Source organism: Acanthochromis polyacanthus, chromosome 12 (assembly GCF_021347895.1).
Source record: "Acanthochromis polyacanthus isolate Apoly-LR-REF ecotype Palm Island chromosome 12, KAUST_Apoly_ChrSc, whole genome shotgun sequence".
NCBI classification, from domain to species: Eukaryota; Metazoa; Chordata; class Actinopteri; family Pomacentridae; genus Acanthochromis; species Acanthochromis polyacanthus.
The window spans coordinates 825,676-849,620 of NC_067124.1; the positions used below are offsets into that span (position 1 = coordinate 825,676).

The following is a 23,945-nucleotide window of genomic DNA, read 5'->3' on the forward strand; positions in this document are numbered from 1 at the left end:
TGCAGGAAGATCCCAGGCCGGGATTTGAACCGGGGATCTTCTTGCTGCAAGGCGAAAGTGCTATCCACTACGCCGCTGTGCAGCCCTGCTATATGATGTATTTAACTGAAATTGCTGATCTGAACAACCGGTGATTTATAAAGGAAAATCTTGAAAATTATCAGGGGTGGTCAAACTTTTGCATACCACTGTATCAGGTCACAGTTACAGCAAGTGATGTTTTACAGATAAAATTCAGTTTTAATCACACAGTGGATAAAAAATAAATAAATTCATCTGTGCCATCCTACAACACAAACCTGCATGTCATGTACAACCATCTTATGCGTAAAATATGCGGCATCTATGTGTGTCTGTGTGAGTTATTGTATTTATGTGAGAATTGCATTGAACAGTAATAATCAAATCAGCGCTCAGTCTTAACCATCCGTACCTGGTGCATTGTGCAGCTTTGAAAAGAAAACCAATCTGTTTTTCCAGGAAGTTCTCAGTATTTCCCCACAAGACTCTGCTCTGACCAATTGGATTCAGTTGGAAAGTAATTAAACTGCTTTTTAAGGAAATGATTGAAGTTCACGAGTGTCATTTCACTGGGGAGATAGAGGATAGCCTTATCTTGGTATGGTTTTACGCAGAGGCTAGATCGTCTGCTCCGTTTCAAACGAGAAGTGTCTCGTCCTTTCACAGTGCTCTAGTATGAAATTACCTGGTTTTTATATCAGCCCTACCATCTGGGTCCTATTACCTCAGCAGCTGATGAGCCGGTCTAAAATGGTTTCATTTGTCTCTGAGAGAGGCATATTGTGGTTTACCCGGTAAAGGTTGTGTTTGTTATATGGGGCTGGCTTAAACACACTCCAAATTGCTTGGATCCCATTCAGCTGTATTTTTCTCCTGTAGTAAATATGAAGCTATTACGAGACTTACATTGATATCAGAAATGATCATTAAATTCATGTCTTCCAGAGGAAACCAGACAACAAACAAACAGGTGGTTTCAGAGACAATTCCTGAAATATGTTCAAATCACCAACATGATTTAGGAGGAATATGGTATGTTTTATCTCAGTATGTGCTTCTTTGCAGTCAAGTGTATAAATATAAAGATATAAGGCTGCTCTTTGTGGTCTGAAGAATCCGTTTGTTATATAAAGCAGCTGGTGCATTCAAAGCAGCGGTGGGTTGCATCAGAGCCAAAGATGTCATCTGTTTCAAGGGAAAGACAGAAAAAGGGGTCAAAAAGCCACTGCAACTTCCAGGATGATACATGACAGGCAGTCAGGGAGACTTTTCTAGGCATCATGTTCAGTGCCCACAGGAACCATGTAAGAATGATGCCAGAAAAATGCAAGAAAATATGTCAAGATAAACATTTAATATGTCAGCTGTGCCATCTCATGTCAGAACATGCTAGCAAAGAGCATTTCAGTCCAAAACAAAGGCTCTGAGTCCAGTTTTTAACCACAGAGCATTGTGGCTCTATGGATGGGGATGTTGGTGTACTACCTGGGTTCAGACTGAAATATCAGCAACTATTGGATAGATTATCATGAAATTTTGAACACGCTTCCCTAGACTTCTCCCCCAGTGGCACCATGAGGTTAGCATTAGTGATACATGGTGAAATATCTGACAATTGGATGGATGGTCTTGAAATTTGCTACAGATTTTTATGGTCGCTGTGGATAAATATTTGGGGACTTGGTGCTCCTCCGACTCTTCTTCTGGTATCAGTTACACATTTGCTGGCTCACCACCAAATGCTAGCATGGCAACAGGCTAAAATAAGAGTAGCTCTTTTCAGACATGGGATACGTAACATTGCTGGCTTCACTGACCTGCTGACACAGGGGCATTTCGTCATTTAGACGTAGATCTATTTTAATGTTCCTCTTTTCTTTATTATCCACTCAGCATTGTAATACATGTGAGATTTGACAGTGTATCCAATGACATAATGTGGCTGTAACTCTGTGTTACAGCTCAGCTATCTAAATGGTTGTATTTATATAGCGCTTTTATCCAAAGCACTTTACATGAGATGTCACATTCACCCATTCACACACTGATAGCAGAAGCTGCCATGCAAGGTGCTAACCACGACCCATCAGGAGCAATTAGGGGTTCGGTGTCTTGCTCAGGGACACCTCGACATGAGCACGACGGGCCGAGGATCGAACCGGCAACCTTCCAGTTACAAGACGGCCACTCTACCCACTGATCCATGCCGCCCCCAATCTGATGTGAAGAAAAGTCCTCAGTGTTATAAGATCCTGTTTCCATGTCAGGTATAATTTATTGCATTAAGTGATGAAGTTTCTATTGTTGCTTAAGGTGTCTAAGTGTAAGTAACTTTCATGCTTTGGAGTAACCATATGAATCCTGCTGCTGTTTGATGCTGCAGGTTTGTAGTAATTTGAGAGGAAAAACTCCTGCAAACAGCTGGAAATAACAAAGTAGTTTCTGTTTCTGTTAGTGTTTGTTGAAACGTGGATTACCTTCAATATCAGAGTAATCTCAGCTGGTTTGTCTTCATTGCAGTAGAGCTTCGTTTCTCTAGACGTTTTAGTGTAACAGATGTTAAAGGGCAAAGAGGATGAGATAAATATTTTTAATGCAGACTTGTAACAGACTTAAATATTTTAAAAAAGGAAAAAGCCTCCTCCAAATCACTTCACCCATCTCCATATCATTACTTACCTAGTTTGTGCATGCCTGTCCCTTAAAATAGCAGCATACAGTTCAGACTTGTGCCATGCTGAAAGTACTGCAGAAATGACCCCAGATCCTAGTTAGACCGCCAGCGTGACTTTTGTGGAAGAGATACGTTCATAACTGCTAGTTTTAACTGATGAACATTAGCGTGACCGTGTTAGCATGCTAACATGAACATTTAGCACAGCTTCATATTCTGTTTCCCAGTCGTTTTTACGCAGTGAGCTGTGAACTCTGAATGACTGAATGTGTACTCACTGATTTCTAACAAACACAGGCCTTATTTCTGTAGACAGCACAAGTCAGCAGCACATCTTCCTACAACAAAGATCACAACGCATGATCTCTTCATGTCAGTTTTGTTTTAGCTTTTTCCACTTCCTTATATCAGACTGGCAAAATAAAATCAGAATGCGATGATCAGATGTGGTTACACATCAGATATGTGTTTCTACTAAAAAACCTTTATCACCCCAATGCCTAATCTTTCACACAAACTTACAAACATGAAGGCCGTGCACTGATGCGTGACCGTTTTATACTGCATTAATGCGGGTGTACTGTTGTTTACAGCGAGACATTTTATACTCACTTGTCAACAGTGGTTAACACCGGCTGTCCACACATGCAGACTCCATGTGAGAGATGTGTGTAGCTGCCTGCTCTGAACCACCGAACACACAGAACACATGGATGATGCGTGTTCTGAGGCAGCATCACAGATTAAACTAATATGTTAGAAGCATCGAGACAGTTTCAATCCATTCAGTCCTATTCAATATAACAATGTGTTTACTGGGAAATGTCTTTTTTCCTTAAAATATTATATTTTGCATTTGTCAGAAATATTTTTTTCTTCCTTATTTTTACATGTTTTTTAAAATTCATTATGCTACATATAAATGCCATGGTCGTGTATTACAACATGCAGCTGAAACTGCACGGTTCACCCCTCTATCTTTAATCATATAACTTGTTGTCAGATAAGACCCTCCCTTTACACCAGCATTGGCTTTTACTCATCTACCAGACCCTATCAGAGAAGACCCCTCAATACCTCTCCAGCCTCCTACATCCCTCCAATAACAGCTACTACTGAGGTCCAGTGATTCTTTTTGCTTTGCTGCAGCGATCAATTGGAATTCCTTCCAAAAACCTCTGAAACTGTCGTCTCTTCCATCTCTTCTCATGCTTAAGCAGAAGCTGCAGCTGACCCTAGCTGACCGCTGACATGCTGACTGTTTTCACTGAATTTTTACTTTAGGCTGTTTTAAATGTCCATTTAAACACGTGCGTGTCCTTTTTTGTGTATTGTTTATTTATTTTTCTTCCTGCTGATGCCTCTTGCCAGGTCATCATTGGAAATGAGAAATTGTTCTCAACTGATCTACCTGGTAAAATAAAGAATATAAGAAGCACATATCATGAAACAAGAAAATCACTCAGAGAGCAGTCCTCCACCAAGGCTGCTCAGTCCTTGTATCATTTCCAGTGGAGGAAATCTTGAAACAATTCATGGCAGAAATCATGGAAACATAGAACGTGTCTATTTAATATAGATGTACCCACAAACACAATGACCTTCCTCTGAGCACAGGCGTGTGTTCTGCATGTGTACACTATGCTCGGATACCAGATCACGTGACCTAAACATGTAGCAGACGGCGGGAATTGATGGGACTCAGAAACACCCCCACAGTTTAATCAGCTGTTCCTTGGATCATTTCTGATGGATAAGTCCTGATAAGTCCTCAGAGGTGGATTTGTAGTAGGATCACAATCAGCTGATGTAGTGTTCACTGGTTGTCATGGTTACAGTGACACTGTGCTGCTATCTGGTAATGATACAGAAATCTTTAACTAATCTGTGGATCCAGACTATAAGCTGCATCACTGCCAGAATCTGATCACTTGGTCCTTGAGTCATTTCTGACCTTCAATGAAAATTTCGTTCAAATCTGTTAGTCTGTTTTTGAGTAAAGTTGCTGACAGACAGACAGGTTCACAAACGTACACCTATCTTCACATAACTCGTTCCCTGGTGGAGTAATAATGCTGCCGATGTTACTGCCTCGATCAAGTTTGCATAATTAAACTGAATGTTCAGTTAAAGTAATTTGAGCTGCAGATTTTCACAGTTGGCCTCAAACTGACCTGTGACTGTTTTCTTGATGGATCTCTTTAAGAGAACATCAAGGACAGAATACAGAAAACAGAGAGTACAGAAGCTGTGACCACTCAGAAAATCTGGTTTCTTCTGTGTTGAAGTCCATACAGGTAAGCAGTTTTCACTTTTAAATATCTAAATCCCACTTTACACAAAACGTAACAATATCAGGTTCAGAACGAGCATAAAATGCAGAACAAAAGCAGATGAGGTGTGCAGATATGGAAAATGCTCATGAAACGTGTAGAAAATGATGTTTCCCTGACAAGGTTTAATAAGACGGACAGAGGACTCTTTCTCTGGCTGTAAGACAGGACGCTCATCTGTCCTGAGACTTATATAAGATAAACCTCCTAACCTGGATGACACTAATCTCTGAGACGAGAGGATCACCTTCCCTCATGCACTCTCTCACCTTCTCTCTCCACACAAACCCCTCTTTTATGATCAGCTACTCTTCGCATCTCCTCCCTGTAATCTTTTTCCTTTTTCCACCCCGTTCTACTCTGTTTCTCCCGCCCCACCTATAAACTCATCCAGGATCCATGAATCACTCAGCTCCGTTCAGTCGTTTCTGCACCGTAGTTCCTCCTGCTGATACTGTCGGCTGTACGTTTACACAAGTCAATAAATCTTTGAACGTTAGTAACAACCGCCATCAGAGCCTCGGCGTTCCAGCTGCTGCTGTCCTCTTTGTGTATCATTTACAGCGTCTGGTTTCTTTTTGGATTTCCCGTAACTTGTTGACTACAGGTCAGCAGTAAACGGGTGTCAAACTTTTTGTTTACCTACAAAGACTTTTCCAGCTTGGCCCAAATTTACAGAAAAACACAATGTTGTTACAACCATGAACTACGACACGGTCATGGACATTAATGTATTGCTCATTATTCTCACTTTCTCAGGGAAATAAATCTAACCTTTAAGAAGCTCTTTTTTAAACTGGTCATTTTTAGCAGAAGAATTAGTTTGTTTTTGTAAAATATCACTGAAATGAGCAGGACAACAAAGATTCTGTTGAAGGCATATGTTCACATGATAAAGCAGGTAACAGGAAAATATGTCATTTTAAAGCTGCATTCATTTATTTTTGTCTTTTATTAAATATTGTGTTCTTGAGGGAAGTAGGATAAACTATAAATGCAACACAGACATATTTTCATATAATAGCTTTATTATTTTTACATCCAACTGACATTTAGGAATATCTGCATTTTATTTGATCATGTAAGCCTGATATTCTTTCTGTTTTTAGCTCTAGTCCTGAGAAAAGTGTCTTTCTATGAGCTAAATGCTTTACTATAGCTGCCAGTTAGCTGCTAACTTTCCAAACTTTTGAACCCTACAGGTAAAGCGTGTTTATCTGAAAAAGGCTGATGGGAGCCTGAACCAAAACAATGAGCTTAAAGATAATGAAAGGCCCTAAAAACTACAAAAATGAATACATCTGTGTGATTTTAACACTACATGTGACACACAGTCATTTGGTTCGTTAAGGATATAAATTATTGAGTGGTGCAGCTTTCATTTGAACAGAACTTTTTTCCTATCATCCTTCCCGATTGTTTGATTCCTCAGCCTGATGGGAATCGGTCGTATGAAGGAGGTGACAGCAGCACTGAGTGGACGTAAAGGAAGATGCAAAGCCAGCATTAAGTTAATGACAGCCAGTGATCTGGGCTGACATGTGTGTCATTAGCTTGACTTATGGGAATATCTAAATGGTTGTATTTATAAAGCGCTTTACATGATACGTCACATTCACCCACACATTGATGGTGGAAGCTGCCATGCAAGGGACTAACCACAACCCATCAGGAGCAATTAGGGGTTAGGTGTCTTGCTCAGGGACACCTTGACATGAGCTCAATGGGCCGAGGATCGAACCGGCAACCTTCTAGTTACAAGAGGGCCACTCTACCCACTGAGCCATGCCCAGGGCTAATATCTGAGCTTAATGCTTAAAGCTACTGAAGCTGCAGTTAGATCAGGAGACACTGAAATGATAGTTATACATATTCATGTAGTCTGGTATGATGTAGAAAACCTTAATGAAGTATAACGTCTAATGTATCCGCTGATGTGTGCTTGATGCTGGTGAGAGCAGGGACCCAGAGCGATGCAGATGATGCTGTTTTATTAGGAACAGTAGGCCTGCTATCTGTGACCTGCAGCTGACCTTCATCCTGAGGTTTTATCTCCTCATGGCTGCTAACATGCATGATGGATGCTTCCTGACTGTTTGTACAGACTCACCCCTCTGGAATTTGTTTACAAGCCCGACCTCATGTATGTGTGTATGCACGTATAGATGCGTGTGTGTGCATGTGTGTGTTAGTGGGAATCTTTGCTCTGATGCTGCCTGCTCAGTGTTGTCCCACACTTTTAAAATGTGAATTAAAAATCCCCACAATGCTGAAATGTTCTTATTACTGGGGATTTCAGAGACCAAGTGGTGTTGTAAATGGGAACAGCATGTTAGCTTGGCTGCTGCTGCTCCTCGCTAGCGGACTGGACTGCTGTCTGAACTGGACCCGGTTTGGATAAGACGTCCTACAAGCAGCTCCCACTTATTCCACAGAAACTTTCATCTGGAAAAAATTCTTCACAGCATAAAGAGAAGGAAAAACAGAGAGAAATCCCGTGAAGCCAGCCACTCTCCAATCTGTGCAGTGGAAAAGCCATTAGAGGGCAGATGAGCAGGAGGATGAGTGACAAGTGCCTAAGCTTTTATTTAAGGTACACAGGTAATTATAGAGACATTCAGTGTCACATACTGTGTGGATTCACTCTGCTGCAGCTATTTCTCCCTGCCAGCCAGCTACTGCGGTGGGAGTCTTTCACAAGTCGCTCTTTAAACTTTAAATCAAAGCTCCCCTTAAATTAAGAGGGCTACTTCATTTGATGCTGCATCTCAAATTAAGGACCTGACATTTAGGTCCTATGGCGCCGTTGCATCAATCTGACTTCTTTAAAGCAAAACCACAAATGAGATGGGATCTTTAGAGAGGATTAAGTAGAGTCATGCTTGAAATTAAGACTGAGACTGGCAGCACCAGAAGGCATGAGGCTTTGACAGTGAGCAAATAAATATTCTGGGTTGAAGGACAAAAGGATGATGTAGCATGACTTAGATGTCAGTACACTATACTATACTGTCTGTACACTATAATCTAACCGTCTATAGTTTTTAATCCATTGTTGATATTAAATATGCCTTAGTGCCTCCAGTATCAAATAACTCACATTGTGCTCAGTGCTGCTGCTGACAGCTGGAAGCTCGGTATAGATTTGTTGTTGTTTGAGACCACAAGAGGCAAATTTATCTTTAATTTCTAGGAATGGGTGCTTCACTGTCAGCCTTTCACTACTATCGTCTTTTTGCTTCAGGGCTGTGTTGTGAGGATCTTTTTGAAAGGAGAGGATCACGTTTTTTCACGAGTGCCGTAAAACAATATTCACATGCCAGCATGTGCTCTGATAGAGTTATTGGTAGCTGTAGTCACTCCTCCTGTCTGTACCGGCCATAAAGAGGTCCCTTCCTAAAGCAATTCCAAGGTGAGTGATGGGGGTAAAAGCTGCAGGAACTGTTCTGCACGCAAAGTTCACCTGAAGATAAAATGAAGTTTCAGCAGGGTAAGTTTCATCAAATTAAAACATTCCTTCTGTATGAGCATGCTAGTTTATGGACATGTTTTAAGGAAGAAAGTTGAAAAATACAAACGTGTCCTTCTAGCTGTTTGTGCAGTAATAAAGGAGCCCATGGAACAGGACGTACATAACAAATGTTTGTGTTCTAGTCTGGACATGCACAGCCTCCACCTGTCAATCATTCCTTTCTGGCTCAGATTAATGAGCTGTAAATGCGCTTAAGTGAAAGCAATAATGCCCTTATCATGTCGGCTATATATAGGACTATGTCACACAGTGAATCTCTTACTCATTGTGTGTTTTCTTCTCCGTGTCCGTCTGTATCTAGGACGGTTTGTCATGTGACCTGTGTGACAGTCTGCTCTGCTGTGGTGGGTTTAGGGTTAGGGTGAGACAGTTGGACTCTGCTCACTGCTTTGCTGTTGGTGTGCCGTTAACAGAGAGAATTTGATGAGCAGGCAAACATATTCATTCTACAAAAGCGTTAAAGTCTCTTTTTTGAGTGGATACAAATCCCCTCACATTCAACAACAGCTCTTTCTGGCAGCAGCAGGCCAGTTCTGGACCGGTTTGTGGCCGGGCCTGTTGGGCCCGGCAGGCCATGGCAGGGATTTGTTTCTCTGAGCGAGTGAGCGGGGAACCCATCTGAAAACTGCTGAATGGCTCACGTCAGTGAAAAGAGACGCTCTGACTCTTTCTTTAAAAAAAAATAAAAATTTGAACTTAATTGGAAAAAGAGTAATTTCTCATGTTTGGCAAAGTTTTCTGTCTGGATCAGACCAGCGCAGTAAACCTGATTTAGACTCCAACAGATGAATAATGAGAGACATTAAAAATCTGGTTTTCAGACATTTTATTGAGGAAAACATCTTTAACCTTTTGATCCATTGGACACATAACATATTATAGCAAAAAAGCTATTGAGAACATATCCTTTGAAGCCCGATCACAGATTCAAAAGCACTGCACACCGGCAGTGTCCGGTACATTTATAAAAATAACAATCATAAAAAATATACATACATGATGAGGATCTTTTTCTTTCTTTTTAAACGTGTGATTTGTAAAAGACTGCATGAACAGAAACAGATGCTTAAGACAACACATACAAGACGATGCTGTAACCCACAATCACTAACTGACAGGCAGACTGGAGCTAGCTAGCTAGTCAGCTGCTAGGACTTCACTGAGTATAAAATGACAATACATTGTCTGCACAATCCAAAGGATACCATCGATGTGGACAGTCACTGAGAAGAAGAAACAACTGAAGAGAGCAGTTGTGCATAATCAGAGTTATGCGAGACAGAGGATGAGAAAGAAGTGCTTTTTCAGCGAGAGAATTTCTCTTTCTGTTGCAGTATTGAGCTGAGTCGGGGCCAAACCTGCATATTTACGCTTTGAATCACCGCTTTCTTTTTCTAGTTTGCAAGAAATAAGTTTGCTGGCAAAGCTGAAACATGTAATCATATATATATTTATATACAGTACCATTCTTCAAAATGGGGGTGGAATGAAGCATAAAAACATTAATATGCATCAATGAAGCAACCTCACAAATGAAACATAAGCTGCAGCCACAGACCGTACACGAGGATGGACGTAGCAAGTGATGACAGGGTCTGTTGGTTTGCAAAGAGGTCAAACTGAAGCTAATGGACGTCTTCAGAGTCAACATTTTCCTGTTGGACCCAGAACCTTTCAGATACAGAGTAGGGGGACACTTAAAGCCGATCCATAAAATCCTATGAGTCGAGCCAGTCGTGTGAGGCTTAATGTTCAACTATGAAGCTATTTTCACACTAATTAGAAAAGGTGAATTTAGCTAGTAGCATCAAAAAATGTTATCGAATTTGCAGCTCAGCAAAGAGTTCTGTGCTTTTTGAAGGGGAGCATACTGGAGAAATTCATTTTTTAAGAGTCTGCAACCCTCTGTGTTATTGCACTTTTAGGTATGTCTACATTAGCTTCAAGTTCAGACTGCGGTTGTTGCTGCTTGGTCGCAGCTTCTGAAGCTGACATGAATGCAAACAGTATTCTTCAGTTTCCACTCTTTTATTAACAATCAGATGATTAAAACAGAGAGCAAATGCTGCTAACAGAATGTCGTGGTCTCCCTAAAAGTAAGGGTGAGCTGCTTGCACTGTCCATGAAGTTGCAGTCTGACCTCAACAGAGACGGTTTGTACAGTAAAACATGATAACCCTAAAGAGATAAACCCCATCACCAGCTGCACCCATCTCTCCAGACCGACTCCTCTCCCCTCTGGCTCCAAACCACCGCATTCTCCTTTCTCTCACTTGTTTTTTTTATTATCTATATTCTCTTCTGCCTCCCTTTTTCTCTCTGTATTCTATATCATCTACATCAGCAAATGATCTCATTAAACTTTAGGGCTGTCAGCGGAGCCACCACAATGTTTGGCGCTACATTTTCTGAACCCTAAACAGAGCGTCTGCTAACCCAACCCCAGCTAAGTTCAAGCTCTTCAGCAGCAGCTGAGGAATTCCCTGCCAAGGTGCTACAGCAAACAGTGTCTCATCATCTGAGGTGTCTGTGCAAATATCCTTCTACTGTAGGATGAAGCATTGGAGAACACACACGCCAGGACTCTGGAAATGCAGTCTTTCCTCTCTCTGTCTCTTATCTACTTATTGTGACTTTTTTTCACAGATGAGAAAAAGAGAAGCACCGCTGTACAAAATATACAAGAAGTCTGTGAGTTTCTTTGTTGCTGATGATCATAAAATGCTTATCAACCGCTGTCATGACAGTTAAATAATTCCAGTATTCATTTGGGACATTTGAGCATCACTCAGAGAAGATAACATTTTGAGTTTCCAAACATCCCCCCACCCAAAAAATGTGAATCTTGCAAATACCTATCAATCGTACACTTTTCACTGCTGCTTTTCTGCACAATCCACATGAATGTATAGCGCCCTTTTTCATTCAAACGTACACAAACACTGACTGTGCATAATTTCACATATACATTCACAAGCCTCTGGGTGCTACTGTCCTGTGTGCCTGACTATGAACACAGTGGGGTCGTATGGTCTGCTCATTCTTTTCTCTGCCCACAGTGAGGCAATAGGCACTTAGAAACACACATATGTTCACATATACAAGTAGACATTTCAAGAGCTTCATATTTTGCTTAATTTTTCCCCCATTAAAATTGGGTTTTCATGTTAGAAAAGAAATCTTTGGTCTGTAAACAACCATAATTATATCCAAATGCAAGACAGACATGCTGCTTTGTTTTCAAACTAGTTCAACAGCATCTCACCTCGGTTCAGCTGACGTAAAGCTGAATGTAGGACGCTCATTTTGGAGCCGTGCACACACCTCAGATTTCACCCAGAGAGTGAGTGTGTGTGTGTGTGTGTGTGTGTGTGTGTGTGTGTGTGTGTGTGTGTGTGTGTGTGTGTGTGTGTGTGTCTGTGTGTGTGTCTGTGTGTGTGTGTGTGTGTGTGTGTGTGTGTGTGTGTGTGTGGTCACAGAGCTACACACCCCTGAAAGCTGGCCTGGCGAAGCTGTCAACTTCAGGGTTGTGATGCAGCCGTTTGGTCTGCTGCTGGAACATGCTGGCTAATGAGTTTGTGACAGATTGAATCAGTCTTATTCAGCCTTAATGACAGTTCTGCTGCTCGCATTCAAGGCCATCACACTTTTGCATTTATCCATTGCTGCCAAGCTTCCCAAATTAGTCTTTGCCAAACCTTGTTGGCCTGGGCCGAGTCAAGAGATGTTGACGTGTCAAGAATAAATGTGAGTGATTCACACTGAAAAATGTACTTGAAGTGATCGCCAACTGTTCTCCATTGACCATTCATACTTAAAGTATGAACAAAAACAGAAGCTTTGATGCAAAACATTAAACAGTGGACTCCTTTTTCTGTCAGCTGTTTAGCACTGGGCAGCTTTATGCCACTTACTCCTGTTTAAAGCGATCAGACTCACGTCCTCATCCTTTCTTTGGGGCAGAATCAGTTACACGGCAGCCAGGTGGAGTACGCAGGCTGCTGGCAGGCAAACACCGGCTGTACCTGTGCTATGTAGTAGTTACTGAAGTTACCATCTGCCACATAAGGAGCAGGTTGGTAATAACACGTAACATTAGCCACGTTGGGGATGACATTCTGCTCAGCAAGCACACGCACCGCCAGCATGGCTATGAGCCCTAAGGTCTGCCGCCTCTCGTGCCCCATCAGACACACTGTGCTCTCATTGACCACTCCGTGGAGGGTCATCAGGTAGTCGTACTTGCGGTCTTCAAGGCCCACAAAGTGGTTCTGAAGGTAGGACTCCAGCTTGCGCTGCTGCTCACCAATATCAGGGAAGTCAATGAAGAAGCGTGAGCACATGTAGCGCTGCAGGGACTTCATCTCTGACTCTGATGCGGCCCTGAAACCTCTGACCAGGAGGTGACAGTACTTCAGGAGACCCCCGCCTCGGATCTCCTCTGGGTTCCGGGTGCAGATGATCTTGTGACGTAGGTGGTCCAGGGCCTCGCTGAAGTCTCCGTACACACTCTCACCCATGATGGTTGGGTGGAAGGTCTCGGCCATGGGGTTCTCTGAGCACTCATAGAACAGCAGCAGGGAGTCCAGTTTGATCTGAAAGGAGTCCACACTAAACTCAAACTGCCGCCGAAGGGAATCCACAAACTTCAGCTCCACGTTCTTCCCCCGGTTGTTAGAGAGGGAGATGAGACTCCAGCGGTCTGAGTCATTGCACACCTTCACCATCTTTTGCACATATGCCTCCTACATGTGAGGGTGAGACGGGAAGAGAGAGAAAAAGAGCACAAACATTGAGTTAATATCCTTGAAGGTGCAATCACTAATTCAGTAGAGATAAAATGCAGTAAAAGCACATCTAGGCCTAATTTTGCACTGTGCAACAATTGTGTTTTTTTTGTAGAAGCTGCACGTTCTTGTGTTCTTAATAGGACAGACCACAATACTGAAGGCCATTGAATGTCTTTATATGGTACCTATATGGCTGAGCTCAGGATCCTTTCCAAATTGGTTTAGCTAAATCCTCTTAACTGCAGAAAACCATCATTTTACTATCACTAAACTAATCTAATTGTAGATTGAGCTGCACGTAAATTCGTTAAGCCGAACTGACACAAATGCAATTAAATCTAATCACATCTATAAAAGTAATCAATTGAAGCAGATGAAAAAGAATAACTGTTCAAAGTTGACAGAGTGAATGTACCTTTAACGTTAACGGAGTTATTTTCTCTTTATTCACACAGTCGGGTAAAAAATCCAGGAGACAGTCCAAAACTATGTCCTTCACAGTCTGGAAATCACTTTCACCTTTCATATTTGCGCAAAATATAAGGTCGAGGTCCTTGTAGCCCAGTCCACTGTCCCCGTGCAGAATGTGGCTGGCTGCGGAGCCGTTTAACCGAACGTCCCGGACGTGGATCTGTTTCTCCTCCATCCGACTCCGGACCACTTTGACGATCTGCCGCGGCTGCATCTGCAGAGTGGGGAAGTTTCCACGGCCGTGGATCGGAATGGTTTCGGTGAGAATGGCGTCCAGCCGCTGCACTTGCTCCCAGCTAAGGACACTAACGTTACTGCTGTCTGTGTCAGACATAAGGCTGCTAGTGGAGCTACTGTCGTCCTCTGACATGGTGGTGGAAAGTCCACAGCAATTTAAATAAAAATGAAATTAAATACTTTTCTCAAAAGAGGAACAAATCAGCGGTCGGTGTCTTTACGCACAGATTCTGTAAAAGTAAGGAGGCTGTAACTTCATCCACATCAGGGTTCTCAGTAATTAAAGTGATCCAAACTGACGGTAAACATGCAAAACAATAAGAAAAAACAAACCCAAAGCTAATGCCTGGCAGTTTGCGCAATGAGCCTTTGGGTTGGAGATCCAGCAGAACAGTGGCGCAGCAGTGGAGCTGGTGGTTTAGTTGAGGAAAAACTGCAGCCAGTGAACAGAACCATGAAGAAGAACGAGCCCTAACTTTCTCTTCTCTTTCACTGCGCTTTTAAAACGTTTGACTCGGAGCTGCTGTCAATGCGTCCGAGCGCCGCGCATCACAGTCTTTGAAGGTCGCTGATGATCCAGGAGGGGGTTTGCTTTTCCGGCTGTGACTCCATCGCCTAAAGGCACGCCTATGATTTTATGAATTTGCATGAGTGCGCTCTCTCCTCCAGTCTAGCTCTGGTACAATCCTCCCTCCGACGATCAGCTCCTCAGAGGTGTCTTGTGGACTTTTACGCACGGCTCCTAGATCATTTGAATTGATCGTCCCGCTGCCAAGCTTTCATCCCGTAAATGCAACATGTGTGTGCTCAGGAAATCCAGCTTGCTTTCCTCGGGTCTGTTTAGTTCAACATATTTTTGACACTTGTGGAGAAGTTAACCGTTGCCTGCCCACTTGACATGCAGACTCCTTCTGCAGGACTCAGGTCTGTTGGTCTGAAGATGTGAGCTGTTTTCATCCCGCCCCCTCTGACCGTCTGCTGCTCAACATGCTAATGCAGTTAAGACTACTTTATGAAGCAGCTCCGGTCTGTCTCCAAGACACCCTTACAATGCTTTAGATCTGAAGACCTTGAAGCGCTCATTTGTATAACATGCTGCTCTTAATTAGGAGTAATACACCTAAATTATTTTACTAAGTGACTAAATATTTCCTGGGATCATGGCCCCCTCTTTTTTAATTAAAATACAACCTTAAAAAGACACGATGAAGGAAATTAACTCCTGTGAAAACTGCATTTGGAGCTCTGTTCAAACTGAGCTGATCTGCATACAGAGCTCACTTCACGTCCTCATGTCGCCCTCTGTGGACTGCTTTAGGTCTTGGAATAAAGTAATTCAGTTCCTTGCAGACTCTATGACATTTTAAATGTCTAATTCATGCACCTTGCAATAGCATTGGAATACCTTCCACATCCTAAACTTTCCTAGATGACTTAAAAAGTCTTCTAGACTGGAAATATTTTGTCTTTAATCTGCTAAACCTGTTACCTCTAGACCCTGAGGGTAGCAGGCTAATCAAATAGCAGAGATTACAATGAAGGGTCTACAGTGGAGACCTTCTAGATACACCTAAAGATAGGTATCACGAGCTTTGATTTACCATAAAAGTATCTTTTTTTTTGCTGTACAGGTTCTTAGAGGCACCTGTTCAGACCTATAACATCAGAGGTCTTTGTTTCCATCAGCCAGACATTACCTGGTTCAGGAAAGAGGGTCAGAGGTTGGATGAAGGCAGGGGCAGGGCTTACGGGGGCCATATTGAGGACAGGCTGCTGTGTAAAGCCCTGCGTCACTGCAGCCACCCAGATTTGTATGCCCTGATTATCCCATTTACTCTACAGCAGTGTCTTAGCTTTGAGTCAGACACAGAGCTCTGTCTTTGCTCAGTGTCAGTCCTCACACAGCCACTGACATTAAAACCTCTAGTCATATTGTGCAGCTCTGTAATGATGTAAATACAGCAGCTGTTAAACTAAAGAACCTTGAAATAAGAAGAAAGAGACCTATTTAAAGCAGAGTGTAATAATTGTGACATTTACGTCATTTGTTAACTGTAATCTTTGTTTTGTTTTCATACTTTGCTTTGGCGTGTGTCAGACAGGTTGAACGCAGGTCTCTGAAATTGAATCCCACATCTGGAAATGTACATGGAACCATTAGGCAGTTACAATGGACAGAAAGCAGCCATGCCGATGTGTTTCACAGGTGTGGAGACATGATTGCTATGGCCTGGACCAGGTCCCGTGACCATACACGGTGCAGCCACTGGCTACTGAGCTAAATAAGAGCAGCCATCAGAGACAAACAGCAGGTTTACACATAACGTACAACACAGAGATGTTTTCTATAAATACAACTTGGCACCTCATTACTCATCGTGAAATAGAAGATTCATTTGTTGGAGTTTATTGAAAGACAGGGATGAGATTATGCTGTCAGAAAATGAAATGGAAGCAGGAATTCAAAAACAATGCACACCTTTTCCCACTTGTGATGTTAATGTCTTCTCCCATCTGATGGGTTTGTTTATTTAGTTTCCAAAGCTTTCTGCAGCTTCTAATGTATGCGGAACAGAGTTCCTCTTTTCCTCATGAAGCAATCTTTTACAATCGCACAAAGTCTGCCTCTGGGGTCTATGAAACATTTTCTGGACACTTCAGTCCAATAAAAGAAAAAAGGAGAGCAGTTTTGTTTTCCAGTGTCATTTATCTGACTGCACAAGTTGAATGTATCTACCATGAAGTGCAACATCTTTGAGCTGTTTTCTGTGAGGTGGAATGAACCAACAAACCTCTTGTAGCTTTGACCATTCATCATCATCCAGTATCTAATATCAATAGATGTGTTTTCTTTTTACTCTTATCTACTCTTATCCCTGGTGACACTAAGATATTCCTACAGATACATGAGATATCCTAAAAAGCTCATCTTTACTACAGTGTTTTAACTGGAGACAGATCAACAGAAGACATTTGATTAAAACCTGACATTTAAAATTCTCATTAATGTGAGTGTAGCTTTGAATTGAAGCAAGTTTTATAAGCAGGTACAAAAGTGAAATATCACTGCTGTTCTAACATTCTAGATCAGATTACATGGTCAAAGCTGTAAAATATGGTTTGATTCTGCATTCAAGAATGGAGGCCCAAAAACTTCATGCATAAATTCATGCATAAGCTCAGTTTTTAGACTATTTTTAGTTTATAAATGCCCCAAAAATATGAAATGATTTGTAAAAAACAAAATGTTATTATGAAAACTTAAAGTGGCTATAAGAAAAATCTTCATAATGAATGTTTGAAATGTAAAAGCCATGCAACAGTTGATTTAGTCGGCTGTAGCAACACACCCTGCAGCTACACTCGTCTTTACGGAGAGCTGACGGTGATTTCTACTTAGTTTAGCTGTCTTACTACATTCACTCTGCTGCAGCTACTCTCATAGTGTAGTTTTGGGTTTAACAGGTAAGAGCAGAGGAAACAACTTCACATGAAAGATGATATTAATGTGAAACTGATGGACAGGATGTCATGTTTTGCACGACTTGTTTCTGCTGCCCCCATGTGGTCAGAACAGCTATTGCGGGTTTTACTCATTACAAACAGTTTTTTTTTAAATTTAATTTGATTATTTATTCATTTTACTCAAAGTGCATTTTTTTAGAAGCTCTGCTCTTAATTCATGCTAACAACTTTAATAAAAGGATAGGCGGTAAACCAAACGGACCCGTCACCTTTCAGCTAATCTGATGCGTTCCCCTTCCTCACCAAACGTAACCAAGTTTGATCAGCTAACTCTTAGCTAAGTGTTAGCTTTAGCAACAACAATGACAAAGAATTAACCAACAGCTGCAAAAATAATGTAAAGACACCCTCTATTTCAATTCAATTCAATTCAATTCAATTTTATTTATATAGCGTCAATTACAGTCAAATTGTCTCAAGACGCTTTACAGAACCCATATGCCTGACCCCCAGAGCAAGCCCAAAGGCGACAGTGGCAAGAAAACACCCTTTTAACAGGGAAAAAGACTCTAGAGACTCATCTCTTTAAAGAATCCTGAGTAAACATCTGTTGCTCCTAATCTGCTTTATAACAGTTAAACTAGCCAAATGTGTTGTTTTACAGATGCAAGTGCTTTATCATACAAGTGTGCAAACAGCAGTCAAAAACTACTTCAAAAACTGTCCAGGGGCAGTTATTCCAGGCCCACCAAGGCAACTAGGAGGAACAGGATGGCTGGCAATTCTGGGGCAAATTTACTTCCTTTAAACAAGATTCAGTATATTACCTACTGAGCTAGTTAGCATGCTAGCATGAACATTTTATACTCAGTCAAGATAAAGAGCCAGGGTTAGCAGCAGCAGCAAGCTGGCTAATTTAACTTTCAGGCTGCAGTGAATTTATCATGTATTGTAATGCCATGCAATGTATTTCACTGTATAGGGCTAACTTTCATTTTCTATTCTGCTGGAAGGTCGTTGACAACCGCAACTACAAAATGAAATGTTCACTGTAAAAGAAACAATTTATAATGCCATTATGAACGAAAATAATAATAATTACAGAAGACATTTTAGAGCATAAAAAACGCAAAAGTCTACAGTAAAATAGCTCAGTGGGTAGAGTGGCCGTCTCGCAACCAGAGGATTGCGGTTCGATCCCCCGGCCTGTCGAGGTGTCCCTGAGCAAGACACCTAATCCTGATGGTTGTTGCTAGAGGTACGGACCCGTACCCGTAGCCTGTGGACTACGGATACGGCACTTGCCATTTGCCAATCAGATATGCGAGATCTGGTCACGTGACTCCCAGTAGACGCTAGCGGTATGGACCCGTAGCATCGGTACTACAGGTACGGACCCTAAACCTGACCCTAACCCTAACCTTAGCTTACCTTTCAACAGTTTGCAGTGGTTAGCAGCTTCTTGACTCGTGAGACTCACGTACGGGTCTGTATCTGTCTGGCAAATGGAAAGTGCCATATCCGTAGCCCACAGGCTACGGGTACAGGTCCGTATCTGTAGACACTACCAATCCTGATGGGTCGTGGTTAGCGCCTTGCATGGCAGCTCCCGCCATCAGTGTGTGAATGGGTGAATGTGTGTGCTCCAGGGGCGCTGTACCGCGGCTGACCCTGCGCTCTAACCCCCCCCCCCCCCCCCCCCCGCAGATGGGGGGATATGTGAAAATCAGAATTTCCACTCATGGGATTAATAAGGGATATAAAAATAAATAAAATGAAAATAAACCCAATCAAAACCAGTTCATATGAATTTTATTGATTTAAAAATATACACTACTGTTCAAACATTTGATGTCACTTAGAAATGTCCTTATTGTTGAAATAAAAGCAGTTTTTTCCACTGTAGATCACATTAAATGAATGGTAAATCCAGTGTAGACATTGTTAATGTGGTAAATGACTATTGTAGCTGTAAACAGCTGATTTTTAATGGAACATCTCCATAGGGGTACAGAGGAACATTTCCAGCAACCATCACTCCTGTGTTCTAATGCTACATTGTGTTAGCTAATGGTGCTGAAAGGCTCATTGATGATCAGAAAACCCTTGTTCAGTTATGTTAGCACATGGATAAAAGTGGGAGTTTTCATGGAAAACATGGAATTACCTGGGTGACCCCAAACTGTTGAACGGTGGTGTACATATATTTTACATTCTGTTTATATATTTATATATGTTACTCAATGAATTCTGGTGTTTTATTAAGTTAATACTGAACACTTTGGGATTCCAGAATACAAAGATTTTCTTTAGCTATGGTTGCTTGGTCTTCTTGTCCTTTAGATTTTTGAGGAAACTCCAGTAACTAGCTCTACCATGTCAGCTATAATTGCTCTCAGCCTAAAAAGTATAGATTTAGCCATCAGCTACACATTGATCTACTGGTAGAACTGGATTACTTTCTGCTCATTTGTTTCTGCACCATAGAAACCAGTAGAGACGCTCAGATTGAGGTTCCTCCAGCATAATTAGAATTTCTGTCTCATTAGAAGCAATAAAGGTAAAACCTGATGACCTTCTACCCACTTTGCATTCAGCAGAGGAGACAGAAACAGAGCTGCTTGTAGCATTGTGCCAAAATGAGAAAACAAGCCAATAAAGCTGTGACAGGTGATAAAACAATTCATAAAAGATGCAAAGAATCCCAGTTGGCATGTGTGAAAAGTGCGCTGTGACGACAATAAGGGATTTGAACACAGTGTCAGACAACAGACATTTCATTTACAAACTATCAACAGAAGTAGAAATGCTTTTATTCTGCTGCTGGCGCAACCTAAAGAAAAAAGAAGATGAAAGAAGACGGGTGTCAGATGCGATCTGGAGCACTCAGACACTGTGCAGCATGACGACGGCCTCACATATAAGCGAGCAGTTCCTGAGGCAATGCTGCTTGAAAAATGTGCACAATGACATAACTAGAAAACAAAGATCCAGTCATTTTCCTCAGCTCTCATCTCTTCACTCCTCCTCATCCTCTCCCTCCCAGAGATAACTGGATTTCCAGGAGGGTCACATTAGTTTGTCCCAGCTGTCAGAGAGATATTCCCTCTGCTGATGGCTGAGTTAGTTTTGGTTGTGGATCAGAGCCACGAGAACAGAAATGGGATTTCCAGCCATTTTCAGTCAAACTGATTTTGACCCCACTGACAAAAAGTTGGAGAATCTCTCTGCCGTCAAGGAAAAGTAGCGTGGGGTCATGTTGGGTCTGTGGAGTGGAGAAGCAGCAGGTCGCTTCGGCAAGTAGACGATCCCTTCATTCCAACTCGTTCTGATCCCAGGGGGATGGCGTATAGGATGTGTTTGGTTATGAATTATTCTGACAGATTAAAGCTGAAGGTTACAGAGGGGGTCCCATTTCACTGGGAGATACAGGGGCCCATCTCACCTAATTTTCCTGATTATAAGGGTCTTTGTGATCCCACATTCAGCAGGACCAGGGACAGTAAAGGAGCTGAATGCTGCTGCTAGATCACTTGAGCGACTAATAGATGCTACAGACGAGTGTGATCCTAGCACTGTATGTACTTGTCTCTGGCAAACTTGCATTCGCTGGATCCACCTTAATGGTATGACAGACTCTCCCCCACCTGGAAGCTCAAACCCCACTGACGCTGTGCTGGAAGATATCCACAATAAACAGCCACACCTTTAACTAGAGGGCTTTAACGGTCTGACAGACTCTCCCTCACCTGGATGTCAGACCCTGCTGAGGCCTCTCTGGAAGACGTCCACATCAGACACGCCTAGAAGTCCAGGGCCTTTAAATGTGGTTATCTAATCTGTGTCATTGTAACTACACGCCTAATTGCACCCTGCATCTCCCATGGGTGTGGCCATTTGCACACTAACAACATGTATTAGCTGTTAACTGAAGCTGAGGGATGAAAGGAAGTACAGGAGGATCGCTTTTTTGCCATGAGTGAAATAAAAAGATTGAGAATGATGTCACGGCTGCAGAGGAAATGAAAATAGCCAGTTAGCTTAGCATAAAGACTGGAAACAGAAACAAGTCTGACTCTGTCCAAGTGTAAGTATCTGCACCTCCAAAGCTCCCTAGTTAACATGTGGTGTTTCATTTGTTTAATCTGGACAGAAACAACGTAATATACACTAGCAGTCAAACGTTTGGACACACCTTCTCATTCAATGGTTTTTATTCACTTATTTTATACATTGTAGATTAATACTGAAGACATCAAAACTATAACAGAATACATATGGAATTATGTTGTAAGCAAAAAAGTGTTGATCTTCAGTATTAATCTGCAAAGTAGAAAATAATTTAAATAAATACAACACATTAAATGAGAAGGTGTGTCCACAGTTTCACTTGTAGTGTAGATGTAAATGTAAAAATGCTAAGCTGTGGTTTCAGAAAGCCAGGCTGGTTTCCAGTCTATACTATGGTTTCAAGAATTCAGTTAAAATTTGACATTCTGCAAAATACACTTTGTCATGGACTTATTGTCAAGAGTTACATGAGGAGAGTATTTGACTGTTAAATATAAAGTTACAGAAAAGACATGATTAGCTTAGCATAGCAGCTAATGGCTAGCATTGTTCTGTCCAAAGATATAAAACATGCTAGCTTGTGTTGCTGCAGTGAACTTTGTGAGGGACTATTTGTAGGTCTTAGTGTCTCCACGAGGAAGCTGTTAACTCCTCCTACAGGCCACAGATCCTCAGAAACCTGTCATTTTAATACATTCACTTTAAATGGATAAAAAAATGTGCATAGGGTGTTAACAGTTAGACAAACTTGTGCAGTTTCATGCTAAGCTAAGCTAGCTGCCTGTAACTTCAAGTACTATGACAGTGGTGTTATTGAACTATTCCTTAAAAGCTTAAAAACGTGATAAGAAGTGAAGAGAAAAAGAAGAATCAATTAAAGCTGGTCAGACTTACATCATTTGGTGCTCTTCACCAAAGTCAGTATTTGGCCTGCTCTTGAAGGCCTGACAAAGTAAATGTGCCATAAACCTCAAACAACTACATGTGCAAAGACATTTTATAAGGTCAATCAGTAAAAATGGGAAGGAGTTTATAATCATGACAGCAGAATAAATTCGAAAGCTTTGCAGACATGGAAGCTTTGCAGACATGATGTGGAAACCTCTGCGCTTCCCCACACATTCACAACAACTGTCATCACATCCATTGGCTTGGCAAATGCTGTGTGACAAAAGCCTCAGAGACGTCACAAGACCATGCAGAGCGCCAGGAGACACGTAGCTCTGAGGCCGTCAAACTGACAACCAGCTGAAGCCAGGACATCACCTGAATGACGGCGAGATAGCAGCAAAGCGTGGCACGTTCTGGCAACGCTACATCACTCCCTGAGGCCTCAATGGTCTTTGAAAGCTGCCAGCGGAGTGACGGCCGTGGAGAGGTAGACTAATCCAACGTTAACTGGCTCTATGTCCACTAAATAGGATTGAAGAGGGCAGGTCGTATCTTAACTCCTCTCTGACTGAGGCCATGAAAAACTAAGTAGTGAAAGTCTGTTTGAGCCACAGGTCAACATCAAAGCCAAAGAAGAGTATGAATAACTCTTAAGTAACTCTTAAGGTATTGCAATTTACAATCTGTACATTTTCCATCATTGTTGCTAATTGACTTATACTGTTTAAACTCAGCAATGCATTTTCTTTTAAATGTCAGCTAAAATGCATTTTCAATAAGATAACATTTCTAAAGCCATTATTACCACTATTGAAAAACGTACATGTGGATGAGGCAAATTTATATGTAGTCGTAATCTATGCTGAACTGCTGAATGAATAGCCTGGTTTCCATATTTTAGAGTCCAATGCAGAAGTTAATCATTTGTGCACAGAAAACTTGAAGCATGACACCTCCTGGGTGTATTTTATGTTGTTGCAGCGCTTCACTGTCTAGTTTTGGATTGTAGGAAATAAATGAAAAGCACGTAATGTCAAAGTTTATTTAACCAGGACACAGAGAAATGAGTAATCACTCCTGTTTTAACCTCTTTAGTCTCCCGGTATGATTTCACTGATTACTTTTATGGCCCTTTATGGCCTCTCTGTCTCTGATGTTTTACAGGATGTACTCTGAGATCCTCAGGCAGGATTCTTTTGTCAGTTTCAGGGGCTCGGCTGAAAACTAAAACTGAACGGAGTGTTTGCAGTCCGAGCCCTGAGGCTTTGCTCGGGAAAATCAGTGTGGATGAGTCAGTGATCTCTTTCAAGTCTCATTTAAAAACATGCTTTTACTAGAGAGCCTTTCCTGGTTTTATTCAAGTTTTAATTTCTTGTCAGTTTTTTCTTTTAATAAGATTTTTCTAACACTGTTGGTTTTTATACATCATGTTGTGGTATTTATCTGTCATGATGATTTTA

General features: G+C 41.7%; 1 protein-coding gene across 1 annotated transcript; it reads right to left on the reverse strand.

Moving 5' to 3' along the window:
* Positions 1–9,369: 9,369 nt before the first annotated feature.
* Positions 9,370–15,049, reverse strand: tent5aa (terminal nucleotidyltransferase 5Aa). Its single transcript, XM_022205018.2, has 2 exons — positions 13,766–15,049; positions 9,370–13,305 (listed from the first exon to the last, which is right to left on the reverse strand). Exons 1-2 carry the CDS (start codon positions 14,189–14,191, stop codon positions 12,526–12,528), a joined length of 1,206 nt encoding a protein of 401 aa, XP_022060710.1. The 5' UTR covers positions 14,192–15,049; the 3' UTR covers positions 9,370–12,525.
* Positions 15,050–23,945: the final 8,896 nt, after the last annotated feature.